The 22,338-nt window shown below is 40.5% G+C and overlaps 1 protein-coding gene across 2 annotated transcripts in view; it reads right to left on the minus strand.

Annotated features, from left to right (window-relative positions):
• The window catches only part of MTUS1 (microtubule associated scaffold protein 1), a 162,352-nt gene that overhangs the window by 89,248 nt on the left and 50,766 nt on the right, over window positions 1–22,338 (minus strand). For both annotated transcript variants that reach the window (XM_090036017.1, XM_090036019.1), the window contains exons 4-7: window positions 15,000–15,170; window positions 4,150–4,284; window positions 2,705–2,809; window positions 1,301–1,348 (exon numbers count right to left, since the gene is read on the minus strand). In XM_090036017.1, coding sequence (XP_089892143.1) covers window positions 1,301–1,348; window positions 2,705–2,809; window positions 4,150–4,284; window positions 15,000–15,170 — 459 coding nt within the window. The remainder of the gene's footprint in view (window positions 1–1,300; window positions 1,349–2,704; window positions 2,810–4,149; window positions 4,285–14,999; window positions 15,171–22,338) is intronic.

Consider the following 22,338-nt stretch of genomic DNA (forward strand, 5'->3'; position numbering starts at 1 on the left):
CCGAAACAGCTCCAAAACAAACAAACAAAAAATCGGAAGGCTCTGAAATGTTTTGAAAATGTTTCGGAGAACTTTGGTGTTTTGGAGCCGGGCTTGCAGGGAAACAAAAACTAATAAGAGGGAGGGGAAGGACTGCTTTTATACTGACATCTAGCTCCTGGTTAGATTCCCCAGCTCTCTCCAATTGCTTCTTCCTGCGGGGCGCAGGTCCCCAGTCTGCACACAGTGTTTCAGAAGGCTGCTGCTGCAGACTGAGGCCAGCAGCAGCTGTTTGGCACAGCCTGTGCTAAGCACCAGGAAGACTGCGGTGCTGCCGCTGGCCCCAGCCTGCTGAAGCCTGGTGTGCAGATCCAGGGGCCCACACACCCAGGAAGAGCTGGGGGAAAAATCAAACCAGGGGCTGAGGAATCCCCACCGTGAGACCTGGCTTCGCAGTGATCAGAGATCCACACCAGGGTCTCCTCCCCATCACTGCCCACTCCATGCAGCCCTGGATCTCTGGATCACATGGCAGGGACCAGCACTGCCCTGCCATGCAACTTGGCTCTGCAGGGAGCAGAGATCTGTGCCAGAGTCTCTTCCCCACTGCTGCCCACCCCATGCAGCCCCACATCACTGAGGTAGAACAGGGCGGGCAGCAGTGGCAAGAAGACCCCAGCGCAGATCTCTGCTCCCAGTGGAGCCAAGTCACATGGCAGGGACCAGCAGGCTTACTCACTGCTCTGCACTGCTTCCCTGCCCCGCAACCCAGCATGACAGGATCAAAGATCTGCACGGGGATCTCCTTGCCTACACGGAGTGCAGCGGTCTTCCCCCTCCCCCAGATAAGCCACTGATGGCCCCATCCTGCTCCCTACTGGGGGTCCAAGCCCTGCCTGGCTGGGTAGGGTTGTGCGAAGCTTCCCTTGCAGCCCATTTAAAACAGATTTGGTCAAAATGAAAAGACAGTGATCCAAAGCACCGAAGCGAATCACTGTCCTCCAAGACAGCTTAATCCAAAGCCGAATCAAAACACACCCATTACACGCCTAAAAACACACAGGTAACTCAATGGAACATACTCCACATATTTTAAGAGCTGGGTGGTCTAATGACCCAAAACTAAAGGCACTTTAAATGTATAGAAAATAAAAACTTGATAAATCTGACAAAACAACTTTTACTAAATTTGTTGCTAGGCTACTTCTTCCATGAAACAAGGTATTATATCCATAATCTATTATCCTACATGCCTGCATGGACCTCCCAGAGGTGTTGTCTATTATTAAGTAGGGAGAAAAAATAAAATGTGAGAACTCACAGGAATTGAGAACGGATAAACATCTGGGTCCATTTCGTCCTGGAGTACCTAAAATGTTCACAAAAGAAGAGGATGTAAACTTTGAAGCAGTCTATGTTAACTTTGTGTAAAAGTCAATTCTAGTATATAGAAAAGCCCTTAGAAAAATAAAAATGGGGTGCAGGAGGTCTTCCAGTACCCTTTACATATGCAACACATATTTAGGCAGAAAAAACAAACAGAAACTTTGGCAAAGATCAATGAAAATTAATGCCAAAAATACATACAGTAAGTGTTAACTTGATTGTGCACAGAACACACTAGTTAAGGACCAGATAATTTAAGCCTGTTATAAATATTTCATTAAGCCAGATGGTAGTTTTACCTTTTACTGCCATATTTGGAGCATTTAAGAATGAGACCAGTGACAGTAACAATAAGCAACTTTTCACCTACACAAATATGAAAAAGTTAAACTACATTTGCTAGTGTATAACCTGGTTATCAAATTCAAAGAGACAGACAAGAGCTACAAACCAGGTTAACTTCTAGCTTAATTCATTTGATGTTAGGGTCATATAAAATAGACATTAATATAAGATCACCTTTATTGAGAAGGCTAAGAATTAAATGGAGCCATTACTGGTAACCCTTGGCTGGTGCTGATTTAAAAATATTTTAAAAACAGATAGGCTTCCATAAAACAATTACTAGATCAAAATTTGTGAAAACAAAAAATAAGAATTACGGCTTAACTTGTCAGGCTGTACATAGAAAGCGCCAAGGTATCTGTATGACTTTACAAGATATTTCAAAAACTGGAACTTATTTGCATGGTGTATTAATCAGTGTGTTTTACCCAGTGCCAAATATACTTTGATTTTAAACTTAAAGCTACAAAGAAAGGAACCCTGTGAGCAAATCAGTGAACATCTATGACAGCATTATGTTCTAGAATTTTTCACAGAGATTCAGACCCATTTAGACTCACATAGACAAGTCCTATTGAATTCAGTTCAAGATCAGAAAAGTTGGCAACATTCAAGACAGACTACCTCACAGGTTCCTTAGAGTTGGTCTATTTAAGTTAAACACAAGAACTATACGGAGGAGTCAGCTCAGGGCATACATTAGCATACCTGATAACCTTTACATTCATTCACCTTCAAGTGCAAATTTAGATATAGATTAATAGTTAACATTAGATGTCTGCACCCCTTTGGTTTCCAGAAAATTAGGAGGACCAATTAGTGGTCTTTCAACTGGGGACACATTTGTGAAGACCAATTCTACTTTTAGAGTTGTTAGATTGAATTGATAACTGTAGCTGAAATGCTAACAACAGCTGAGCTGGTGTCTGTGTGTACACATGTCTCTAAATTGGAGGGCTGGAAAAAGAGAAAGTAAACAAGAAAATAATTTTACCTAATAGTTGATTGCTTCGTGCTTCACTGGTTTTCTTTGCTTGAAGCAATGTTCCTGATGAGTTGGGTAGACACTGGTTCAATACACCAGATTTGGTCTTTGTTCCTAAAATTCCAAAAGGCTTAGCTTGAGGTTTAAGTTTACAACAAAATTGATAATTAAGAACCTACCCACCTTAAAAATGACTTTAAAGTTGCAACGTTTTATTAAATATGTAGTTGCTAAACACAGTAGATTTTCAACCACAGTGTTTTGGAAAAAGTTTTAAAAGATAGCTGAATGTGATCTACAGAACTAAAAATTAGTTTCAAGTTAAAATTCTTTACTAAATATTGAAAAAACTTGATGAAAATGTGATGCTATGAAACTTAAATGTATTAAATAGTCAGTTGTCTATTTTCTGTGAAGCCACATGACACCTACTATGGCTATAGGCTCTTTTGGAGGAAAAAAAAAGTTTCTATCAAGCCAGATGACAACCACTAAAGACAAGCAAGGTAATACACAGAACCCATCAGACCAGGGTTTTTCAACTGGTGGCCCATAAGGGGCTAGCACACAGCACAAGCCCATGCAGCTACTTCTCCCACTTCTGCAAAGTTGGGGAGGGCCCAAGAGAGGACTGCATGCCATCCATGGTGGTGTTTGGGGAGGAGGGATTAGAGATCCCAAAGTGCCATCCTTTGCACTTCACATCACAGCATGTGGCCCAGGTAGTGTGTGGCCTGAGAGCCACACAGAAGGTGGATCTGTGTATTATATTGTTTATTTGCACAGTCATATTGTGACAAGTAAAGCAGTTGTATAACGGACGTTGCTGGTGCTCCGAGTTATCGCTACCCTTGATGTCACATCCCTGTACATCAGCATCCTTTCCATGAAGACTGTTTACAAGACAAAGAACATAATCCCTAAAAAGAAAATTGCTCCCATTCCCATTACTCTCCTCTGCTTTGTTCCTCACATGCAACTATTTCAGACAGAACATGTTAATGGTTTAAACAGGGACTATGGTTTCTTATTCCATTATCTGGATTAGTTTTTGTGACTCCTTTGTTTCCATGGGTTTATTACATGATTGCCTGTCCCAGGCTTTCCTGCTTTCTCTCCCTCATCTGTCCACTTTTGTATTCTAGTTTCTTTCTCCTTCTTATAACCATCTTTGTGCACATCCTTTCACAATGACTGATGAAATGAAATGAACTACAGCCCACAAAAGCTTACGCTGTACATATTTACATATATATTTCGGTTAGTTTATAAGAAGGTGCACATCTACCCTGCCTTTAATAAAACAATCTGAAAATTACTCATTTTTCCATATGGTGCCAACTAGTGTTCACAGCATCAATTTGATGAGCATTTCTTAAAACAGCAGCATGCACAGGTCTTACAAGATAATCAGAAACTTGAGCTTCACCCTGACTCTAGAGAGGTCCAGATACCTTTTGGAGTGCTTTTTAAAGAGTGTACTCTAGGACGGGGGACTGGCTTCAAAAAGATGGATCCAGAAGTGCCATTTTGATGTCCATTTGTTGAAGGCCATTCTCCATTCCTGATGATGATTGTGGCACTTGTAGCTATTGGAAAAAAAAGGTAGTATATTGTTTAGGACATTTGCCTAACTATAGTTAGGTGGCTATATTATGAAAATTTAGGTCAGGATGTCACATGAGAAAATGTCTACAACTCCAGAAAAAAAGGACATTATAGTATAAGAATCAGTCTAAAAAAGCCAAGTATCTGTCTCCTTTACATAATTTTTGTGTGGATAAGGTGACAAAAGTTATAGTTGCCAACTAACCTGTGCAATATCAAAACCCAGATTTTCAAAATCTGGACATGCAGTTCTTCTTTTTGCATACAAGTTCAACATTATAAAAAAAACCCCAGTGCCCTATAATATGCATCTTGGAAATATGGGTCCACAGTTCAGACTAATGGAATTATAATTCAGAACAGTTACATTAATATTTCATTGATAAATAATACTGCTCAAAAAGACAGGGTTCTTTGGGTAGATGTAGATTTCTTTTATTAGACCAACTGAGGAAGTTGGAAAAATGTTCTTTGCAAGCTTTCAGGCACAAATACCCTTTTCCACGCATAAGGAGTCTCTGCTGCTGTTCTGAGATCTCCAAGGAAGGGACGAAGCTAGAAGTGTGACAGGAGATCAGTGAGAATATAAATAGGTGGAAATTAAGAAAACAATGGTCAGGTAAGGGAGGGAGGGGAAGGGAGGAAATGAGGGGAAAATAATGTCAAAGGTAAGCAAGGGAGACTGCTGTAGTTGAGTTCTCCAAGACAGAAAAGCAGTCTGTGAAAGAGTAAATAGCCGGAAACTAGGAAGACAAAGGGTGGAGAAGGAAGGGAGTGAAGGAAGAGGGGTAGGGGGTGAAGTAAGGCAAGGTGAAAAAAAGGTAAGGTCAACCAGGTACCTGGTGAAGCAGATGTCAGGCAGGTTGTAATGTGTTATAAATCCAGCATCTATATTGAGACAATACATTTTTTTGTATCTAGTAGATTTGTGAGGTGAAGTTCATAGGATTTATGAAAAGGTCTTTTATAAGTTCCCTAGAGGATTAGAACTGAGAGATTAGAGAGGAAGTGATCATCTTGTGAGAAGTGGGTACCCACAGGTAACTGGATATTTTTCCTCTGATGGATTTCCGGTGTGCGTTCATTCTGGTGCACAGTTGTTTGATTTCTCCTACATATTTTCCATGAGGCCATTTGGTGCACTGGATGAGATGCATTACATTTCTGGAGGTACAAGATCCAGGAATGGTGATGGTTCTCTGTAGTGGGGTGTGGTTATTGGGGAAGTGGTGGAAATGTATTGGCAGGTTTTGCATTTTTTGTCCTGGCATGGTCTAGATCCACTTGGTGTGGTTTGGGTCATAGGGCGTTTGCTTCTGGTGATGAAGTTAGTGAGGTCTGATGCTTGTTTGAAGGTTAGAATGGATGGCTCTGGAAAAATCTGTTTAAGAATTGGGCCTTTCTAGTATGGGTTGTGATTGTTTGAAGCTTTTCCATTTAGGTTCCAGGGACGGGTGGTATGTCATAGCTAGTAGTGTGCGATTAGTGGGGATTTTCTTTTTGTACTGCAAATTGTCTCGTGGTATCCAGGTGGCTCTTTCAAAAGTACAATCCATCTTTGGGAAAGCATCCTTGTTGGCTGAAGGCCCTTTTGAGATTTGTGGAGGTGGTGATCATAGGTATTCTCCTCCGTGCAAATTCAGTGATATTGGTGAGCATGGCTGTAAATTACAGCTTTCTTGGCATGACTGCTTGTTCTGTGTAGATATGCGTGTTGGTTCATTGGTTTCTTATATATGGCAATCCGAATTTTACCATTTTGAATATTGATCATGGTGTCCAAAAAAGAAGTGCTGGCGTTAGAGTACTGTATTCAAGTGATAGTCTGATGGAGGGGTGATGATGGCTGAATTGGTGAAAATCAAATCTGAGACTACAGGGTTTTGGTCCAAATTATGAAGATGTCATCTATACATCTCAGGTATAGCATGGATTTGATGGTGCAGTTCTTGAGGAACTCTTAGTTGGTCTAATAATGCCACATCTACCCAAAAGAATCTTGTCTACCTATGTCCTTCCACCAACACGGCTGCAACCAAAAACACCAATTAAAAAAAAGTCATTTTAGCTGTTATATAGTACTTTGTTCAGAATACTACAAAGAAAGATGTAGCCTTTTTACTGACAATAAAACAGATGTTTAATCTTTTGGCAAACTGTTTATTATCAAGTCAGTGGAAGGGTCCAATAGAACTGATGTCCTGATTTCCCATGTTCTGTTCCATCTATTGAAACCATCATCTCTTCTTCCCACTTGTTAACACCATGTCCATTCCATTTCTGCTCTTATCTCCTGAAGGTGCCCTCACCTCAAACAGCTGCAGATTCAACAGCAACAGAATTATATTAACTAATCATACACACAGATGAAGATACCCTTGTCACTAGGCTGGCATCTTCTACGGGGAGAGGGAAGTGGTGGGGGGAAAGGAGCGAGAGGTGAGGGAGTGGGGGAATAGAAGCAATATTGGGAAGGGGACAGGTACTACTGGAAAGGAAATGGGTATAGATAAGGACATTACTAGTATGACCATCTCAAGGTAGCCTTTGACTAAGGGTTTGCTTAAGGCTTTATTTTCTAGTCTATTTGGGAAACCAAATGGTCTCTTGTTGCACTTAGCATTAGCACAACAGTTGCCAGTAACTACATAGCTGTGTTTCTTAAAGTTTTGAGAAGTATCTAAACATTTCTGAAGACCATGGTAAAATACCATATTCAATTTGGACATGATGAAATGTAAAGCTTTATGGAGTCATTTTCTGTAGGACCAGGAAAGCAATGTAGATTCTTTATATTGTAACACGCATACTTGTGTATTAAATACTGTGTAATTTGCAGTTTGAGACCAGTCTATAGTTTATTAATACAAAACCATTTGCAATTGCTTAAGAGCAAGTTACTACAGCTACAGCAAATCAGCAAGGCAACTTACAAATCTAGCTATCTTTGAGAACTGTAACAATATATGGTTGCATTAGGGTTTTTTTTGTTTTGTTTTGTTTTTTACCTGTATGAGCCTGAAACACCAGTTTTACTAGATTAGCTTCAAAGACCTATAAACATTCCAGGCATATCAAGAAACATATGCTACATGTTGACAAGTAGGAGACACCATATACAGCTCACTAAAAACTTCAAACTCTTTCAGAAAGTTAGTGCCATGCAAACTTTTGTCAGTCCAACTTGAAAGATTGTGGTCTACCAATTCTCATAGTCCACACACCCCAGGGCTAAACACCATCCATGCCCCATGCTCCCTTTCCCTCTCTGCAAGGTGGGTCCCATTTTCCCTCCCCCTCCCACAAAGGCAACAGGTTCCCTGGGCCCTTCCAGGACACTTCATCCGACCCCCAAGGGAGAGTGCAGGAATGGGGAACCTGAGATCCCAGCAGCAACAGAAACAGAAGTAGTGAGAGAACTGGCATCCAGACCACAGTCCGTAAGGCATGTGCTAACCTTGCATCCTCTGCATGCCACCAGTTAGATAGGCCTGCCTAAAAATATCAAAAATAGACCACCTATATTTATTCACTTCAACACTTCATAACCATGAGTATCACAGAAATCAGCTGTAGCAGAATCAGTTCTATTGACTCCATTTTCTTCATCTCTGCAGAGTTAGATGCCTTCTAAAGTTAGAAACAGGATGTTTGTAAGAGACTGAGCAAGGCAATAGTTTTTGTTTTGTGAAGTCTTACAGGACCAACTATGTAGTTGAGAAGGATGTTAAACAATCAGTCACAAAGTGCCTTTCTATACAGCTGGGAAAGAAGGCACAGCTTGAGCTCAGTTACAGATAGAACAAGGGCCTGTGTATAACTCCATATGTAAAGGCAAAAAGTCTGCTTAATCTCTTTCTGTACTCCAGTTAACACTTTACCCTCTTGAAAATTCTTGCTCTTCCACATAATTAGGTTACCTATTCAGCTGTATTTCTCCTGTATTAAAGCTACTCCTGGTCAGTCTCCTTCACTACTGGTTTATAGCCCTCCTCCATATCTTTAAGCAGACTGTTTACTCAAGGACAAAATTTGTAGGGCACAGTCAGTCCCTGAGACTGTTTCTGAGGCTTTTTGGGGTTACTGGCTTGGCCTGGCCCAGGAGGAAAACTGGCCAAGTAGATCATGCTCTCCTCAGCCACTTGGTATGAAATGTACTCTCTCTTGGAGAAATCCAAATCCAGTGCACCAAAGACAGCACTGAGAACAGAAACGAGCAGCCACAGCTGGGGGCAGTCCAGGAGAGACTTCTCCAACTCCTCCTCACACAAAGGGCAGGCCACCAACACTACCGAGTACAAATGATGGATAAAAAGTGCCCATGGCTAGAGTCCCATGCAGCAGCTGTCACTCGACGTCATCACTTCTCTTGCCCAAGGACACTCCTGTGTTGCTACTACTAGGTATCACTGTCACATCACCTACGGGCAGGGAGATTGCACATGGCCAGAGAAATAGGCAGAAATTGTGGCTGGTGAGGTGGGCCGGGAGGATAGGGGACATATCTACTGAGCTCCAATCATGGAAGGCTTCTCATGTGCAGAGGCAGTCCTCCAGGACAGCAAGTGCATCCACAGGGAAGGCAGCTTTCACTTCAGCCAGGAGGAATAAAGCAAAAGTTGACAGAGTACAGGCCCTGCTGGGCAGTCAGGGGTTTTACCAAGAGCCAGGCAGACCAGACTGAGTTGAAGAGGTGGATCAGCTTGATGAAGCTTCCAGAGGCTTGCCTTTTTGCGCTCTGCTGCAAGACCAGGTTATGGACCAGGGGTTCCCTACAGCACTCTAGAAGGTGCAGGTATTTGCCCGGGGGTCTCAGTCAGAAGTAGGCCTGGTAGGCCCAGATGAGGCTGTGATAGAAAGGTGGGTAGGCATCCCAGCCAAGGCTAGTCAGAATCCAGGGGGAAAAGATCCCAATCAAGGCTGAGGTCCTGCACCAGACACAGGAACACAAAGACTAGTCATCAACCAGGGAAGGGTTCACCAGCAAGCAGCAGGTGCTGAAAAACTTGCAGACAGAAGGCATCCACCCTGCTCGCCAGGTCAATCGGACTCTGGAGCCAGTGGTGCCTGTTTCAGAAGGAGAGTCCACAAACTGTCAGAGGGCAGACAGGGTCAAGGGAGAGACTGTTTGCATTGTAGCTGGGAAGAAGTCGACTAAACTCCCACAGCAGTTATGGAGGTCACAAACAGATTCACAGACATTAGGGCTGGAAGTGACCTCAGAAAATCAGAGTCCAGCCCCCTGCCCCAGGGGCAGGAAGGCAGTAGGGACCAAAGGATATAAAACAACAGATAGCTCTGTTAGAGTTCCTGTAGGAACACAGGAATCTGGCCTCACTGAATAAAGCTTGAAAGTTTCTGCTAAGCCTGAAGCCATTCAGAACAACACAAGAATACTAGGGAAATGTCCTGGTAATTCTTTGCTGTGGAAGAGGCTATGGATGATATTGTGTATCCTTCCATCCACTGTGAAAGAAAAGAAACAGCATAAAGAAATAACTTCCATCTTTTCTATTTGTTTTAATTCTTCGTTAAGAATTAAATTGTTAAGAGTCTCTAAGACCCATTTTAAAGGTAAACGGAATGTTATATACAAATGGGTCGCTAGCTGGCTGGAGGGCCGTACCCAGAGAGTGGTGGTGGATGGGTCATTTTCGACCTGGAGGGATGTGGGCAGTGGGCTTCCGCAGGGCTTGGTCCTCAGGCCCGCACTGTTCAACATCTTCATCAGTGACTTGGATGAGGGGGTAAAAAGCACCCTGTTCAAATTTGCTGATGACACTAAGATGTAGGGGGAAGTAGGCACACTGGAAGGGAGGGATAGGCTGCAATTGGACCTAGACAGGTTGCAGGGGTGGGTGGATGAGAACAGGATGGGATTCAACACTAACAAGTGCAAAGTGATGCACCTGGGGGGGTGAAGAACCACCAGCATACCTACAGGCTGGGGAACCCCTTCTTGTCAGTGCACAGGCAAAAAAGGATCCTGGAGTCATCACTGATGCCAAGATGAACATGGGTCAGCAGTGTGGGGATGCAGTCAGGAAGGCCAGCTGCACCTTGTCATGCATCCACAGATGCATCTCAAGCAGATCCAAGGAGGTGATACTCCCCCTCTGTGAGGCACTGGTCAGGCTGCAGCTGGAGTACTGTGTCGAGTTCTGGGTGCCACACTTCAAGGAGGGATGTGGACAACATGGAGAGGGTCTAGAGGAGGGCCACTCACATGATCAGGGGGCAGGAAGGCAGGCTAAGGGACCTGAACCTGTTCAGCCTCCACAAGAGAAGGCTGAGGGAGGATCTAGTGGCCTGTTACAAACTAGTCAGAGGGGACCAGCAGGCATTGGGGGAGTCCCTGTTCCCCTGAGTGCTACCAGGAGTGACTAGAAATAACGGTCACAAGCTGGCAGAGGGTAAATTCAAACTAGACATCAGGAGGCGCTACTTCACTGTCAGGGCAGCTAGGATCTGGAACCAACTTCTAAGCGAAGTGGTGCTGGCTCCTACCCTGGGGGTCTTTAAGAGGAGGCTAGACAAACACCTTGCTGGGGTCATCTGACCCGATTACTCTTTCCTGCCATGGCAGGGGGTTGGACTTGATCTGCTCAGGTCCCTTCCCACCCTACAAACTAGGAAACTATGAAATGGGCCAAATTTAATGAAATGCCAGGAACCGGAAGAAACAACTGAACCTTATTACTAAAGTTCTTACTTCTTGCTGAACATGGATTATAGAGGTTTGAAAAAATTCATATGAGACAGGATTTTTGTTGGCTGCAGAAATGGCAGTTTATCAACATGATTGCCATTAGATCCAGAACTCATACTAGAGAACGCTTAAAAAAAAAAATGTTGAGATGCAAGAGAAGTAGCAGTATGACCTGCAGGCTAATAAGATATGTAAAACTCTTAACAGATATGTTGTCTCTTTGCTCTATTGATGTTGAGAAGCATCTTAAACTAGAACAAAAACAGGAAAAAAATAAGGCATGGGAGATAAAGAAATTAATAATGGAGAGAGAGAAAGTTGTGGCAGGTATAGTAAAATACTAATCTATAACTGGCAATGTACAGCCCTAAATGCAAAAAATGCAGATGATGTCACAAGAAAGGACATTTTGTATGATGTGCAGATCATTAAGGCTAATAAAAGTAATTCAGGTGGGGGATGCGACTATGGAAGGCCACTTCCAATAGTGCTGGCCAATCTCTTTCGATGAAAAATGCTTTTTTTTTTTATTACTTTCATATAAGGAAGCTTCATACCATTTTCCATAGATTTGATATACTACGTAGTCATATTTTGCTCAGAGCTGGGACCGTTTCAGGTACTTAAAAATACCACATTGTTTGAAGTTTCTCTTTGAAACAAAGAAAATAAACCAAATGAGTATTAATGGGATTAAGTATCCTTCTGCCAATCAGGGTTGCAGCAGAGAACGCGACAGCATTTTATGGAGAAATGAGAAGATTCTGTGACTTCTAGTATGGCAGACTGGAAGGAAAGCCCAGGTTTGTACAGTTCACTGAAGACATGGCCTACAAGAGAGTCTCTTTCAGATGCCAAAAATCCCTGCAGTCGATCAAGCACAAAGACCCTATAAACAGAGTTCAACCTAAGTAAAATTGAGAAGATCCCTGGCTAAGTATTATGACCTAGGTGGATTTCGTAAGGCAAGTCCATCTAATACTCTTTCCCTCAAATTGCTCTGTGTACCAGTAGACTTAAAATCTCAGTTAAGTATCAAACAACATTGTGAGAATCAGAGCTATCCCAACTCATCATCCATAGGATCCTCAAGGTTAGTTGTAAGTTAACATCTTGCAAAGGGAATTATTAATTTCAAAAGCAAGCAATTATTGCTGTATAAGAAACAAAAGCTTTAAAGTTTTAAGGCTTGCAAGTAGAAATTCAGGAAACTTTCAGGTTTGACCAGTATATTTAACAGTGCCTATTATTGGCGTTGCAAGGAAAAAGTGTAAAACTACTTCAATTAGATTTTTTCGGTGGTCAACACCAGCACTGAAAATTAACTCACATGCAAAATATTTTTATGTTGAACTGTGCATAAAACAAGTCATTATGTCAAAGTTTCCCCACATGGTGAGAGTTTCATTAGAGGATAAGAGGATTATAAAAGCCAAGCCTTGACTGACTCGGAGGCAGCATGACTGCCATGGGAAACTACTAACTGTCTAAGTGAATCACATAACAAAGGACTGAGCTGACACAGCAACAGAAAGACTCCACTTCCATCATTAGAAAAAGTAAAAACTGAATTTTCTAAATTGGCAAGCTATCCTTTCCCAATAGTGTTATACACAGGGCTACATCTTTCATTTTACATCACTGGCTCATTGGACAGACATCCTATATTGACCTTTGAGTGTCCAAGGAATTTGATAGCCAATTTTTTAAAATTATTTTTGATGCAACTGATTCTTATTGCATTATGCAGACATAAGCAAGTAATACCACACCCCCGCCCCCCCAGAAGAAGCTTACATTAAAAGGAGTCAATTAGACTGGTTCCCTACAATTTGGTTGTCACCCAAAAAAAAATTACCTGCACAGAATAACTATATAAAATTCAGATTGAGAATGATTATACAATTTGAAATAAAGATTTAAATTTTAGCATTTTCTAAAATTTTAGAAATTGGAAAACCTGCAAATTAAATATTTGAATAATATATATTTTACCAAGCTTTCAAACAAGAAATCAAACTTTTTTTTTAAAGAAAAAACAAAGATACAACCTACTTCTTTTCCCAGTAAACGTGGCTAACAAAGGAATAATACAAAAGCTGTAAGATCCCACTACCAGCAAGGTCAGCAAGGTAATATCATAGTGGTTTCCTGAATCGGCTGGTGGTGTGAGTGTAGAATTGATGAAATTATTAAAAGAAAAACCAGTTTCTGTGCAACTGCGGAGTCCTCCTGGTATAGTCATTTAAAAAGGATCAAAGCGAGCCTAAAGCCAGAACGACTGCAGCCATGTTACCCCCTCATGTTCCTCCTGCCTGCTCTTAGTGAATTAGAGTGGAAAAAAAATTGTAAGCTTCAAGGCAGTAGACAAAACAGATGAAAACAGCTAGCAAATAAGAGGCATCAGTTCAGATACTACTCTGAAAGGAATACATCTGTCTGTTATGAAGCAATGAACCTTTTTTTCCCCTCCCCTCCTAACAAAGAAAGACAAGAAAGCGCTTACAGCCTCCATACACATTTCAAATATGGTGCTAAAACTGAACAGCAAAAGTCAACATGGCTGTCAGGGAAACGGAAACAGTTTGGTTATATGTGAAATAGATATTAAGCTATGTAAAATTTAATTACCAATTTCTAAAAGCACTTGGAAGGTTTCAGTTTAAGGAGAAGGAAATAGTAAAAAATAAAACTCACAATTTTAAAGAAATGAGGAACAGACAGAATCTTCAATTCATCCAGAACAGATTTATTTATTTTAAACAACTTAGCATAAAGGCAAATCCTCCCCTTAGTCCTCAGGACAAAAACAGCTGTGACACTAACAGGATATTTGAATCCACTCATTTAAATTTGAATAGCCTTGTTAGATGCGTCACTTTCCCTATTCACGGGTTAAGTTGTGTCCTTTCTGTGCATTTTCCCTTTCTTAAAATTCCTGCAAGTGCTGAAAGTCTTCATCAATATATGAACAGATTAAGAGAATAAAAGATATGACCATTGAATTTAGCAATTTTATTGGTGTGCCACCTATCAAGGTAAGTTGCTTACACTTAAAAAAACTATCAGTTCACAGATATTTTAGGTACAAAAGCAAATATCCACTAAGTTTTGTCTATATTGCACATTTTGTTTTAAAACTTTGTATGCTACTAAAACAACTGCTTGATGCACTGCTTCACTATTACTGTAGAAATCCCACTCACAAAATTCAGATTGATTCATGCTTATATTAACTGTGTCCAAAAACCCCTTCAGAAGTAAGCATCTTGCTCACTAATACAGGATGGTTTGGTCTCAGAGGCATAGAAGTGAACTTTCACCACAGTTAACTAGTTGTGCCTGTTAAGAAGTTTGTAAAAAGCCCACGTTCTGAAGGGAAAAAGCCATGAGTCCTTGGTTGAGCAATACAGGCTTCCCTCGCTGAATGTGGATTCTGCATGTGCAAATTTGCTCTCATGCTCTCGATGACCCTTTTTATACCAAAAATTTGTTACATACACAACGTAAATTCACTCCTATGTGATCAGTGTGGTGGAAGCCCACAGTCAGCTGCTCTGTGCAGTGCATTGTGGGAGTGACATGCATCAAAATACATAGCCTCCTGTGTAAATCTGCGCTCCTCGCTCATTGTCTGCATCACATGTTTCTGTAGTTGCCATCCCCATTATAGCTTCTAAGCATCCCACTAGCTTCTCTCTTACCCCTCTCTGCTGTTCGCGAGTACCAAAATAGGCTTGTAGAAGTGGTAGAAATGGGTCTGGGGGTCAGTACAGTCAAGGTCTTGGGATGTATCTCTATTTTTACATTGTAAAGTGGGTTCCCTTTATGTGAATTTGAGTTAAGCGCCTTTTCCAGGAAAGTATGTACAGCATAAAGCAAGCAAAACCTTTAGTCCCAAACTGACCTCAAGGAATTTTTTTTTTTTCCCCCAACCAAAAACAAGGTGGCCCCAGAGAAAGACTGAAAAACTGACAAAATACTTACAATTATTGCTGCAAGTACTTTGCTCACTCTGAGTGCTACTGACTGAAGATATGCTAGGCGTTCTTCTGAGTACTGGCACTTTGGATTTAGGAAGCGATTTTCCAGAACTAGACTGGGAAGCTGGAGAGTTTTTCACAGGTGCAGAAATCCCTCTTGGAGAGGATCCCACTCCTATTAATTTTAGAGAAAATAAAACTTCAGTGGTATTTGCCACTAAGTACAAGGATAAATCTGCCCCTAAATAAATGCATATACAGACAGTTTTAGGCCACTTTGATATGATTTTCTGTACACAATATATTAAAAAGGATATACCAGCTTCAACATTTTAGTTCAATTTAGGCTTGCCCTGACAATCTTCTACAATACAAAGAGGAAGCATAGAAGCTTCAAGTTCCAAGTTTTAGCTACCCACTGAATACAGGATAAAAACAGTTTGCCTAACTGGAAAACACCAGCCTCTCAAATCAGACTGCTTTTGTGCAAGTGCTCATCTTCCAGCAACAGAAAATTCTACAAGTTTACTGCAAAAAGCATAGTTCTCTGTAATGGAGGCCCTAAATCCAGACCACCTCTACCTCAAAAGAGGGCTACAGAAGGGCCTTTTATCCCCTATGCTTTCAAAATATTTCCCCCAACAGCTGATAATAGGGGGGAGGCTGACTTACCTGTTTCTACATGATGATTGCTAATGAGGGACAGTTAATACCAACAGGTACTGTCCTTGGGAAAGTAAAATAAGCCATGCAAAAGTAGAATCAATGCAAACAGTGAATAAGAGCAGCAAATGATACTGTACCTCACACAATTGCTTAAACAGTTCCTAAATTGTTTTGCCAAGCCAAAAACCTTTAAACCACGTTGCCATTAATAGCTGTACTGGCAAGCATGTTTTTGAATAAAATGCCATACAGTATCAATTACATTGAACAAAGAAGTGCCTGAAATGTTAACTCCACTCTCACATAACTGAATGAATTACAGGTCATTTTCAGACGATATTTTTATTGTGGTCATAACTAACCAGACAACTCTTACACATGGAAAATTTGCAATTTCACATGTTTAGCCAACTAGACTTCCAGAACCATTCCTTAGAAATTGACTAATTCAAATTAAATTATAACAGCCCAGGAAAACGGAAGTGTATAAAGGTTCCTTGCTTTCATCTTTAATAAAATGAAAAATCTTGTTACATTTTTGTTAGACTTTCAGTACTTTTTAGCTCTATTACTTTATATCTAGTTTATAGTGCTCCAACTTATATAGGCATGCCAATACTCCTGGTTGCTCTTGGGTATTAAATATTAAAGAACGAAGACTAGTATAAAGATAAAAAATGTTTTAAGATTTTTTTAAAGGGTAGGAAACCTTTAAATCTAATATACAAGATTACAACACTAGGTGGTGCTGTATGGCTGCATATGCAGTTTCAAGCCAAAATGACTACCAATTCATTTAATATTTAATTTTTAAGCAATGCTTATCTATACACATTTACTTGCTTTTGCACTTCTGAACCTACATAAATTGAGAGCAGTGATGAAGCAGTTGTTTCACTATAAACTCTAGTTATAGTTATAAAGCAGAATCTCAGTAAAATCAGACTGATCTTGAAAAAAAAAACCCACAGCAGCAAAGACATAAAAAAAGTGTCAAATGTATTTTAGCAAGTGTATTACCACTTATTTTGGTATCAGTATTGGTTTTCAGTTTTTTACTTTTAGGAAACACATGCAAGGACATTACACTCTTTAATTAAAATAACTTTGAAATGTGGCAAAATGCTTGGTTTGAGAATTTATCTAATAGGCAAGTGAAACGCTAGCAACTTCAAGTATTGAGAAACATTTAACATTTGAAACAGTTGTAAGTTTTTGGAACTTCTACAGGTGTCTGAATAGCATGGCAAAACCCTCTTTTGGTAAAGACATTATTTGCATTTGTAGCATTAAAGTTAAATACGTACTTCATAAAATAATACTTCAGAACTTATGGAACTGTATAAACAGTGTAAACTGAATTTGCAATATTTTAAAATGCACTAAACTTTATAAACAAAGGGGAAAAATCATTTGTTTAGCTAGCCACCAGTTATGTCTTAATGTTCAGAGCTGAGGATGGCATGCATCTTATCATAGTATATGCAACACCTAAAAGATGTTCTACAAAAGTGTCCAAAAACTAATGATGCACGATTCTGAACTTTACAAATAAGCCAGTATCTGATATGACACTACAGCAGGGGAAATTCAGGTTGGATATTAGGAGGAGTTTTCTGACAAGGAGGGTGGTCAGGCATTGGAACAGACTACCCAGAAAGCTGTGGATACTATCTCTACACATTTTCAAGAGCATGTTAGACAGACACTTGGCTGGAAAGGTTTAGGATAAGATTTTTCTGCCTTGAGCAAGGGACTGGACTGATGAGGTGACCCAATGGCATTTGCTTTCATTTTACTTTCCTGTGATACTTTAACAGAAACAGAAACTAGTCCAGAGGGAAATTAAGATCTTCAAGATCATGACATTATTCAGTTGATAAAATCTAGAGAATAGCATGAGGAAGCAGTTTTTAATTGCTATGGCTTATAAACAAAAAGAGAACCAAACAGAGGGATAGCCATCATCATTACCTGCTGGAATAACTACGAAGTGGCAAGTAGTCTAGAGATCTATCAGACTAGAATGAAACTACTCCAGGAAGCTCCTCAGTTCCATGAAGACAAATAGCTGCCCAAAGCATTTCCAAATGTCCTTGAAGGAATGGAGCTATATTGCTTTCCAGCAAGGCATAGACAACAGGAATCCATGCATGCCTCAGCTTCTGGAGGTTCCCAAAGACAACTGTGCAACACTCATTCACTCTCTGCCCCACTTCGGGATGTCAGAGGACTGAGTAAACTTCCCCCAGCCCCACCTATGATGCTGTGCTGGAGCTAGCAGATGTTTCAAGAAAGGTTTTACAATGAAACCCTTCAAATATATCCCTCCATTTTATGAGGGTCATTTTTAAAATAAATTTCCTCAGACATGAATGTCTGCACCCCAGGTTGCTTATACCACTTCAAAGGCAGTTGGAGAACTTCAAACAGGACTTCTGTCAATGGCAAAGGACTTCTGGCACCTGAAGTAGCAGGACATCTTCAGCTCTCCCCCACTCTCCACCAGCCATCAAATCCCAACTCAAGTTTTTCTTCTGCAATATAGCCACTGCCCTCAAAATAGGATTCAAGATAATCTGTACTGTCTTGTTGTACTTGCAACAGGTATTTCATTTCCAGGTCTCTTAGAATACTCAGCAAGTCAACTCATTAAATGCTGTGATTCTCAGCCAGGGTGCTGGGGCACCTAGGGGGTGCCATAAAATCTTTTGAAGGGCTCCAAAAGGTATGAGAAACCAAGAGCAGTTTCAGGCTCCTCCCTGCCTGGTTGCTGCTCAGCCTCTCTGCAAGGAGATAAGGCACAGTGACAAATTAATTTTTAGAATGGGGCACTGCACAATTCACAAGTTATGGAGGAATGCCTTGAGTCAAACAAGAGGTGCCCCACAGCTAGGAAGGAGAACAACTGCCTTAATGACTATGGGTTTGTGCTCGTTTTTGTTTTTTAAGTTGGTATATTGCCAACTTTGAAACAAAGGGAATCTCTGTATATAGGTAGGTACTGGATCTATGGGAATTGATGCTTATATTCCAAATGGGAAGCAGCAAGTATGGGTCTATTGTATTAAAGGTTGTTCATTATTAATACCACAGTAAAGCAGCTGTTAAACTAAAGGTTAACATTATGGAGAGATGCTACCAATTTTGAGGGTCAGGCACCATTTACACATGCCACCTTTAAACATTTCAAATCTAGGAGTCAGTCATCAGCAAGAGCACAAGTCTTGAGAATTTCAGAACTGGGAATCTTTGTAGACTAAGCTTGTGCACATGCATGCACACAAACACACAGCTTTAGTCTGCAGCCCTAAAGGAAAATATTTTAAGTTAAGAAACAGGTTTTGAACATAAATGGCTTTACACTTCCTTAATGTTAGCTTCAGAATTATGTTTTTCTACAATTGCAAACCTACCTTGGAAATGCTCAACTTGTTCAGTAACCTGGAAATGGCAAACCATACCCAGTTTTGACGTACAGAAACGGTCTTATCTACAAGAGGGATACAAGTCTGGGTTTTCCGCGATACAGCTTCAATAGATAAAGAGCAGTGTTTTGCATGAAAGCACAAGGGAACAGCCATATCTACCAAAAATAACCTTAAACATTCTTGTAATTGCATGCAATTGTTAAGAAAGCATAATAAATGCAGCAGCATAACTAATACTTAACAGTATGCTGCAAGTTCCCTTGCTTATCCCTTGGATATCAAGTACTGGTGTACTATATTTCAAGTTCAAATCTCACTTTGACCTAAGTGAAGTCATCCATGAGCACAGTAGAAGTACTTTGCAGAAACAAGTGTTTGGTTGGGATCTCACGTATAGCACAGGAGAAAGCAGCAATAGTTAAAGAATGCAGCTGACTTCATAAAATCCTATTACTGTACAAAAAGTAAAAATTAAAGATGCAGACAAAAATTAAAGTCCTTTTAGCTATTACATGTTATCTTAGAGAACATGTCAGACAAGATGAGTTAAAAACTGTCACTATCTCTCTAAAAACTTTTGTTTATACAGAAGTCTGATCAGCTAAGGGATACCATGATGGATCAAAGAACAACTTACATGCATCAAAATCATTATTGAAGCAGCCTTCAACAACATCATTTAGGTTTATCTGTAAGTTGTTATAGAAGTGTTCCTCCTTGGCACAGGTCATCAAGACCCAGTAGCACCAGGCCAGAAATGAAATAGGGTGGCCAGCAGCCATCCATGTACACGTTTGCATATTACTTCCTCCTGCAAGTTAAATGTTATCAAAAACTGGGACACTGGCCATAAGTTCCAAAGGGCAACATGTTATTATTGAAAATAAGGGAGGTTCAGGGATAGAAGGGGTGGTTGGAGGTTGGGGGGCAGGGGTTCATTCCTCCTCCCACCAACACCCCTTTCAAAATGAACCTTTGGAGCACAGAGTAAAGGGCAGTGGTGCAGAAGAGTACTCATTTTCTCTGCCTCTTTTACTGTTCTGTTTTCAGTTTGGGAAGGCTTCTGAATATCAGCCAAAGGCTTTTCCCCTCCCAATGCATTTGAGTGAAGCCCGCAGCTAATCAGAACCTGATAACAACAAAAAACAATAAAACAAGCTTTGCTGGGACAAGGTACAAGACTAGCAGGATTCAAGACATAGCCATGCTTTGCAGGAACAGCAGCTATTTGGGAAATCAGCTCTGGCCCACAGATATTGTTGCAAATAAAATACCACGCTTCAATTTTATTTAGAATAGACAAAAGCTGATAGATTCACATATTGATATCTGGTCATTGTCCTCAAGTGTAGAGAGAGCCATAGGAGAATCAGCCAAACTGTGATACAAGTGAAGTCCATATATACTGGATCCATAGGCTTTCCACTCATCTCCTTTTCCCTACTGGAATACGGGTGCAGAAAGACTCCATTCAAACTGGATCTTTTTTCAAGTTAGTCTAAAAAAAAAAAATATATCAAGCTGCTTCTTGGTTCTGACCACTCAAGTTTTTGTTGGCAGTGCTATCAGGATTTTTCTCAGAGCCCAAAGGAAAAAATCCAGCTCTCATAAAGTTAGCCAGACGTAAATCAAGAGGCTTTTGATAGCCTGAAACTGCTTTTTTAGTCTTGCTTACAGGTATTGGGCACCAGTTTTCCATTTTATTAAACTAATTTGTCATAGACTAGCACGAGAAGGAAAGGGCTTGCTGTTACAGACATAATTAAAAAAAGAAAAAAGAAAAACAGAAGTTATTCTTAGAGAGAATTCGAGGGTAAAAAAAAAGATGTATCCTATCCCAGCAAATGTCTGTAAATAAAAGTGATTGAGTACCAAAAACATTCCTCTGCTGGAATTGAGTTCATACTTGAGACACTTTGCTTCATAAGGAAGAGTTTCTCACAAGCAGAGATGTATTTTCAGATGGTATCAATGCCTGTCCTGTTAGTACCCACCTCAGCACGTACAATTACAATATACACCCTGCTTCAGGTGCCGTGCATTAAAACCAAGAATGTGCCAGCTCAAGTTATTGTCTACAAAAAGCCTGCGAATGTGCCTGGAAGGCTTGAGAATATTGGATCCTATGGTGCAGAATCAACTAGAATGGACAAAAATGAAATCTGTCCAAATTGAAAAATTCTCCCTTCTTGAATCTGGGAGTCAGTGTATTTTATTTTATTATTCTTTCTATTCCTAGGGTATAAAGTATCAAATTTATCCCAGCACTATTAAATCTGGCCTCAGAAAGCCTTTTGGCACAGAAGGAAGTTCAAATCTAAGTAGTTGATACAACTTTGAGAACCTGATCTACTTTACATTTGAGACCTGTGATCTGAACAAAACAATTTTACTGCTCATTTACTTACTTTCATTTCCTTCAACCCATTTCACTTCCAAGAAGAAAGAAAGAATGACCAGTCCATTCTAACTCCATTTTTCTTCCACAAATGTTGAGGCAGGACAACAGTAGCAACAGCATCTATATAAATAAGGAGAGCAGAGTACCTCCGACTAACATGGGGGAAAAAAAAGGGGTCACGTTTGTCACTCCATGTCTGTTGTATACTACCTTTGCTTGTGGAGGCACCCAGTGAGATTCTTCCTAAGGACTGTAATCTACTGGTTCTGTTATGCTCAGGCCAGACTAGCTGATTATAAATTTAAATGTCCAGAAAGGCAACATTAATTAATCTTTGCAGAAATCCTGTACTGACCAACGAAGAGAGATTCCCGAGGCAGTATTTGTTACAGAGAGAGCTTTAGGAAGAGTTGTTCATTTCCCCCCCCTTGAAGAAACCAGTTTTTCAACTGAATCAGCAAAGGGAGGGGGGGAAGCAAATAAATGAGAATACTTCAAAATCTCTTGGTTAGGGCACTCAGAATAATCATTATTTCTTGAACTCTTAGGAATAGGAATGCTTCCTTCTTTGCTTCACATTGGATTGAGGCAAAATTTAAAAGAGGTATGAAAGACTGAAATAGCTTCATGAAGGTCAGGAGAGAATGAGAGACTAAAGCCGTGAGTTACGCTCACCTCCATCTGCAGTGAGACATCTGATTTCAAGTTATTGAGAAGGCATACTATAGAGCTCAGAAAGAATGGTTCATTCTAGAGCCCTTATCTGCCTCATCTGACACAGATGATGTGGCCATTAAAGAACTTAGTTGAGGTATGATTAGCCACCTCCCCATATGCCTTACAGT

Source organism: Crocodylus siamensis, chromosome 2 (assembly GCF_052110815.1).
Source record: "Crocodylus siamensis isolate JL-2025a chromosome 2, ASM5211081v1, whole genome shotgun sequence".
NCBI classification, from domain to species: Eukaryota; Metazoa; Chordata; order Crocodylia; family Crocodylidae; genus Crocodylus; species Crocodylus siamensis.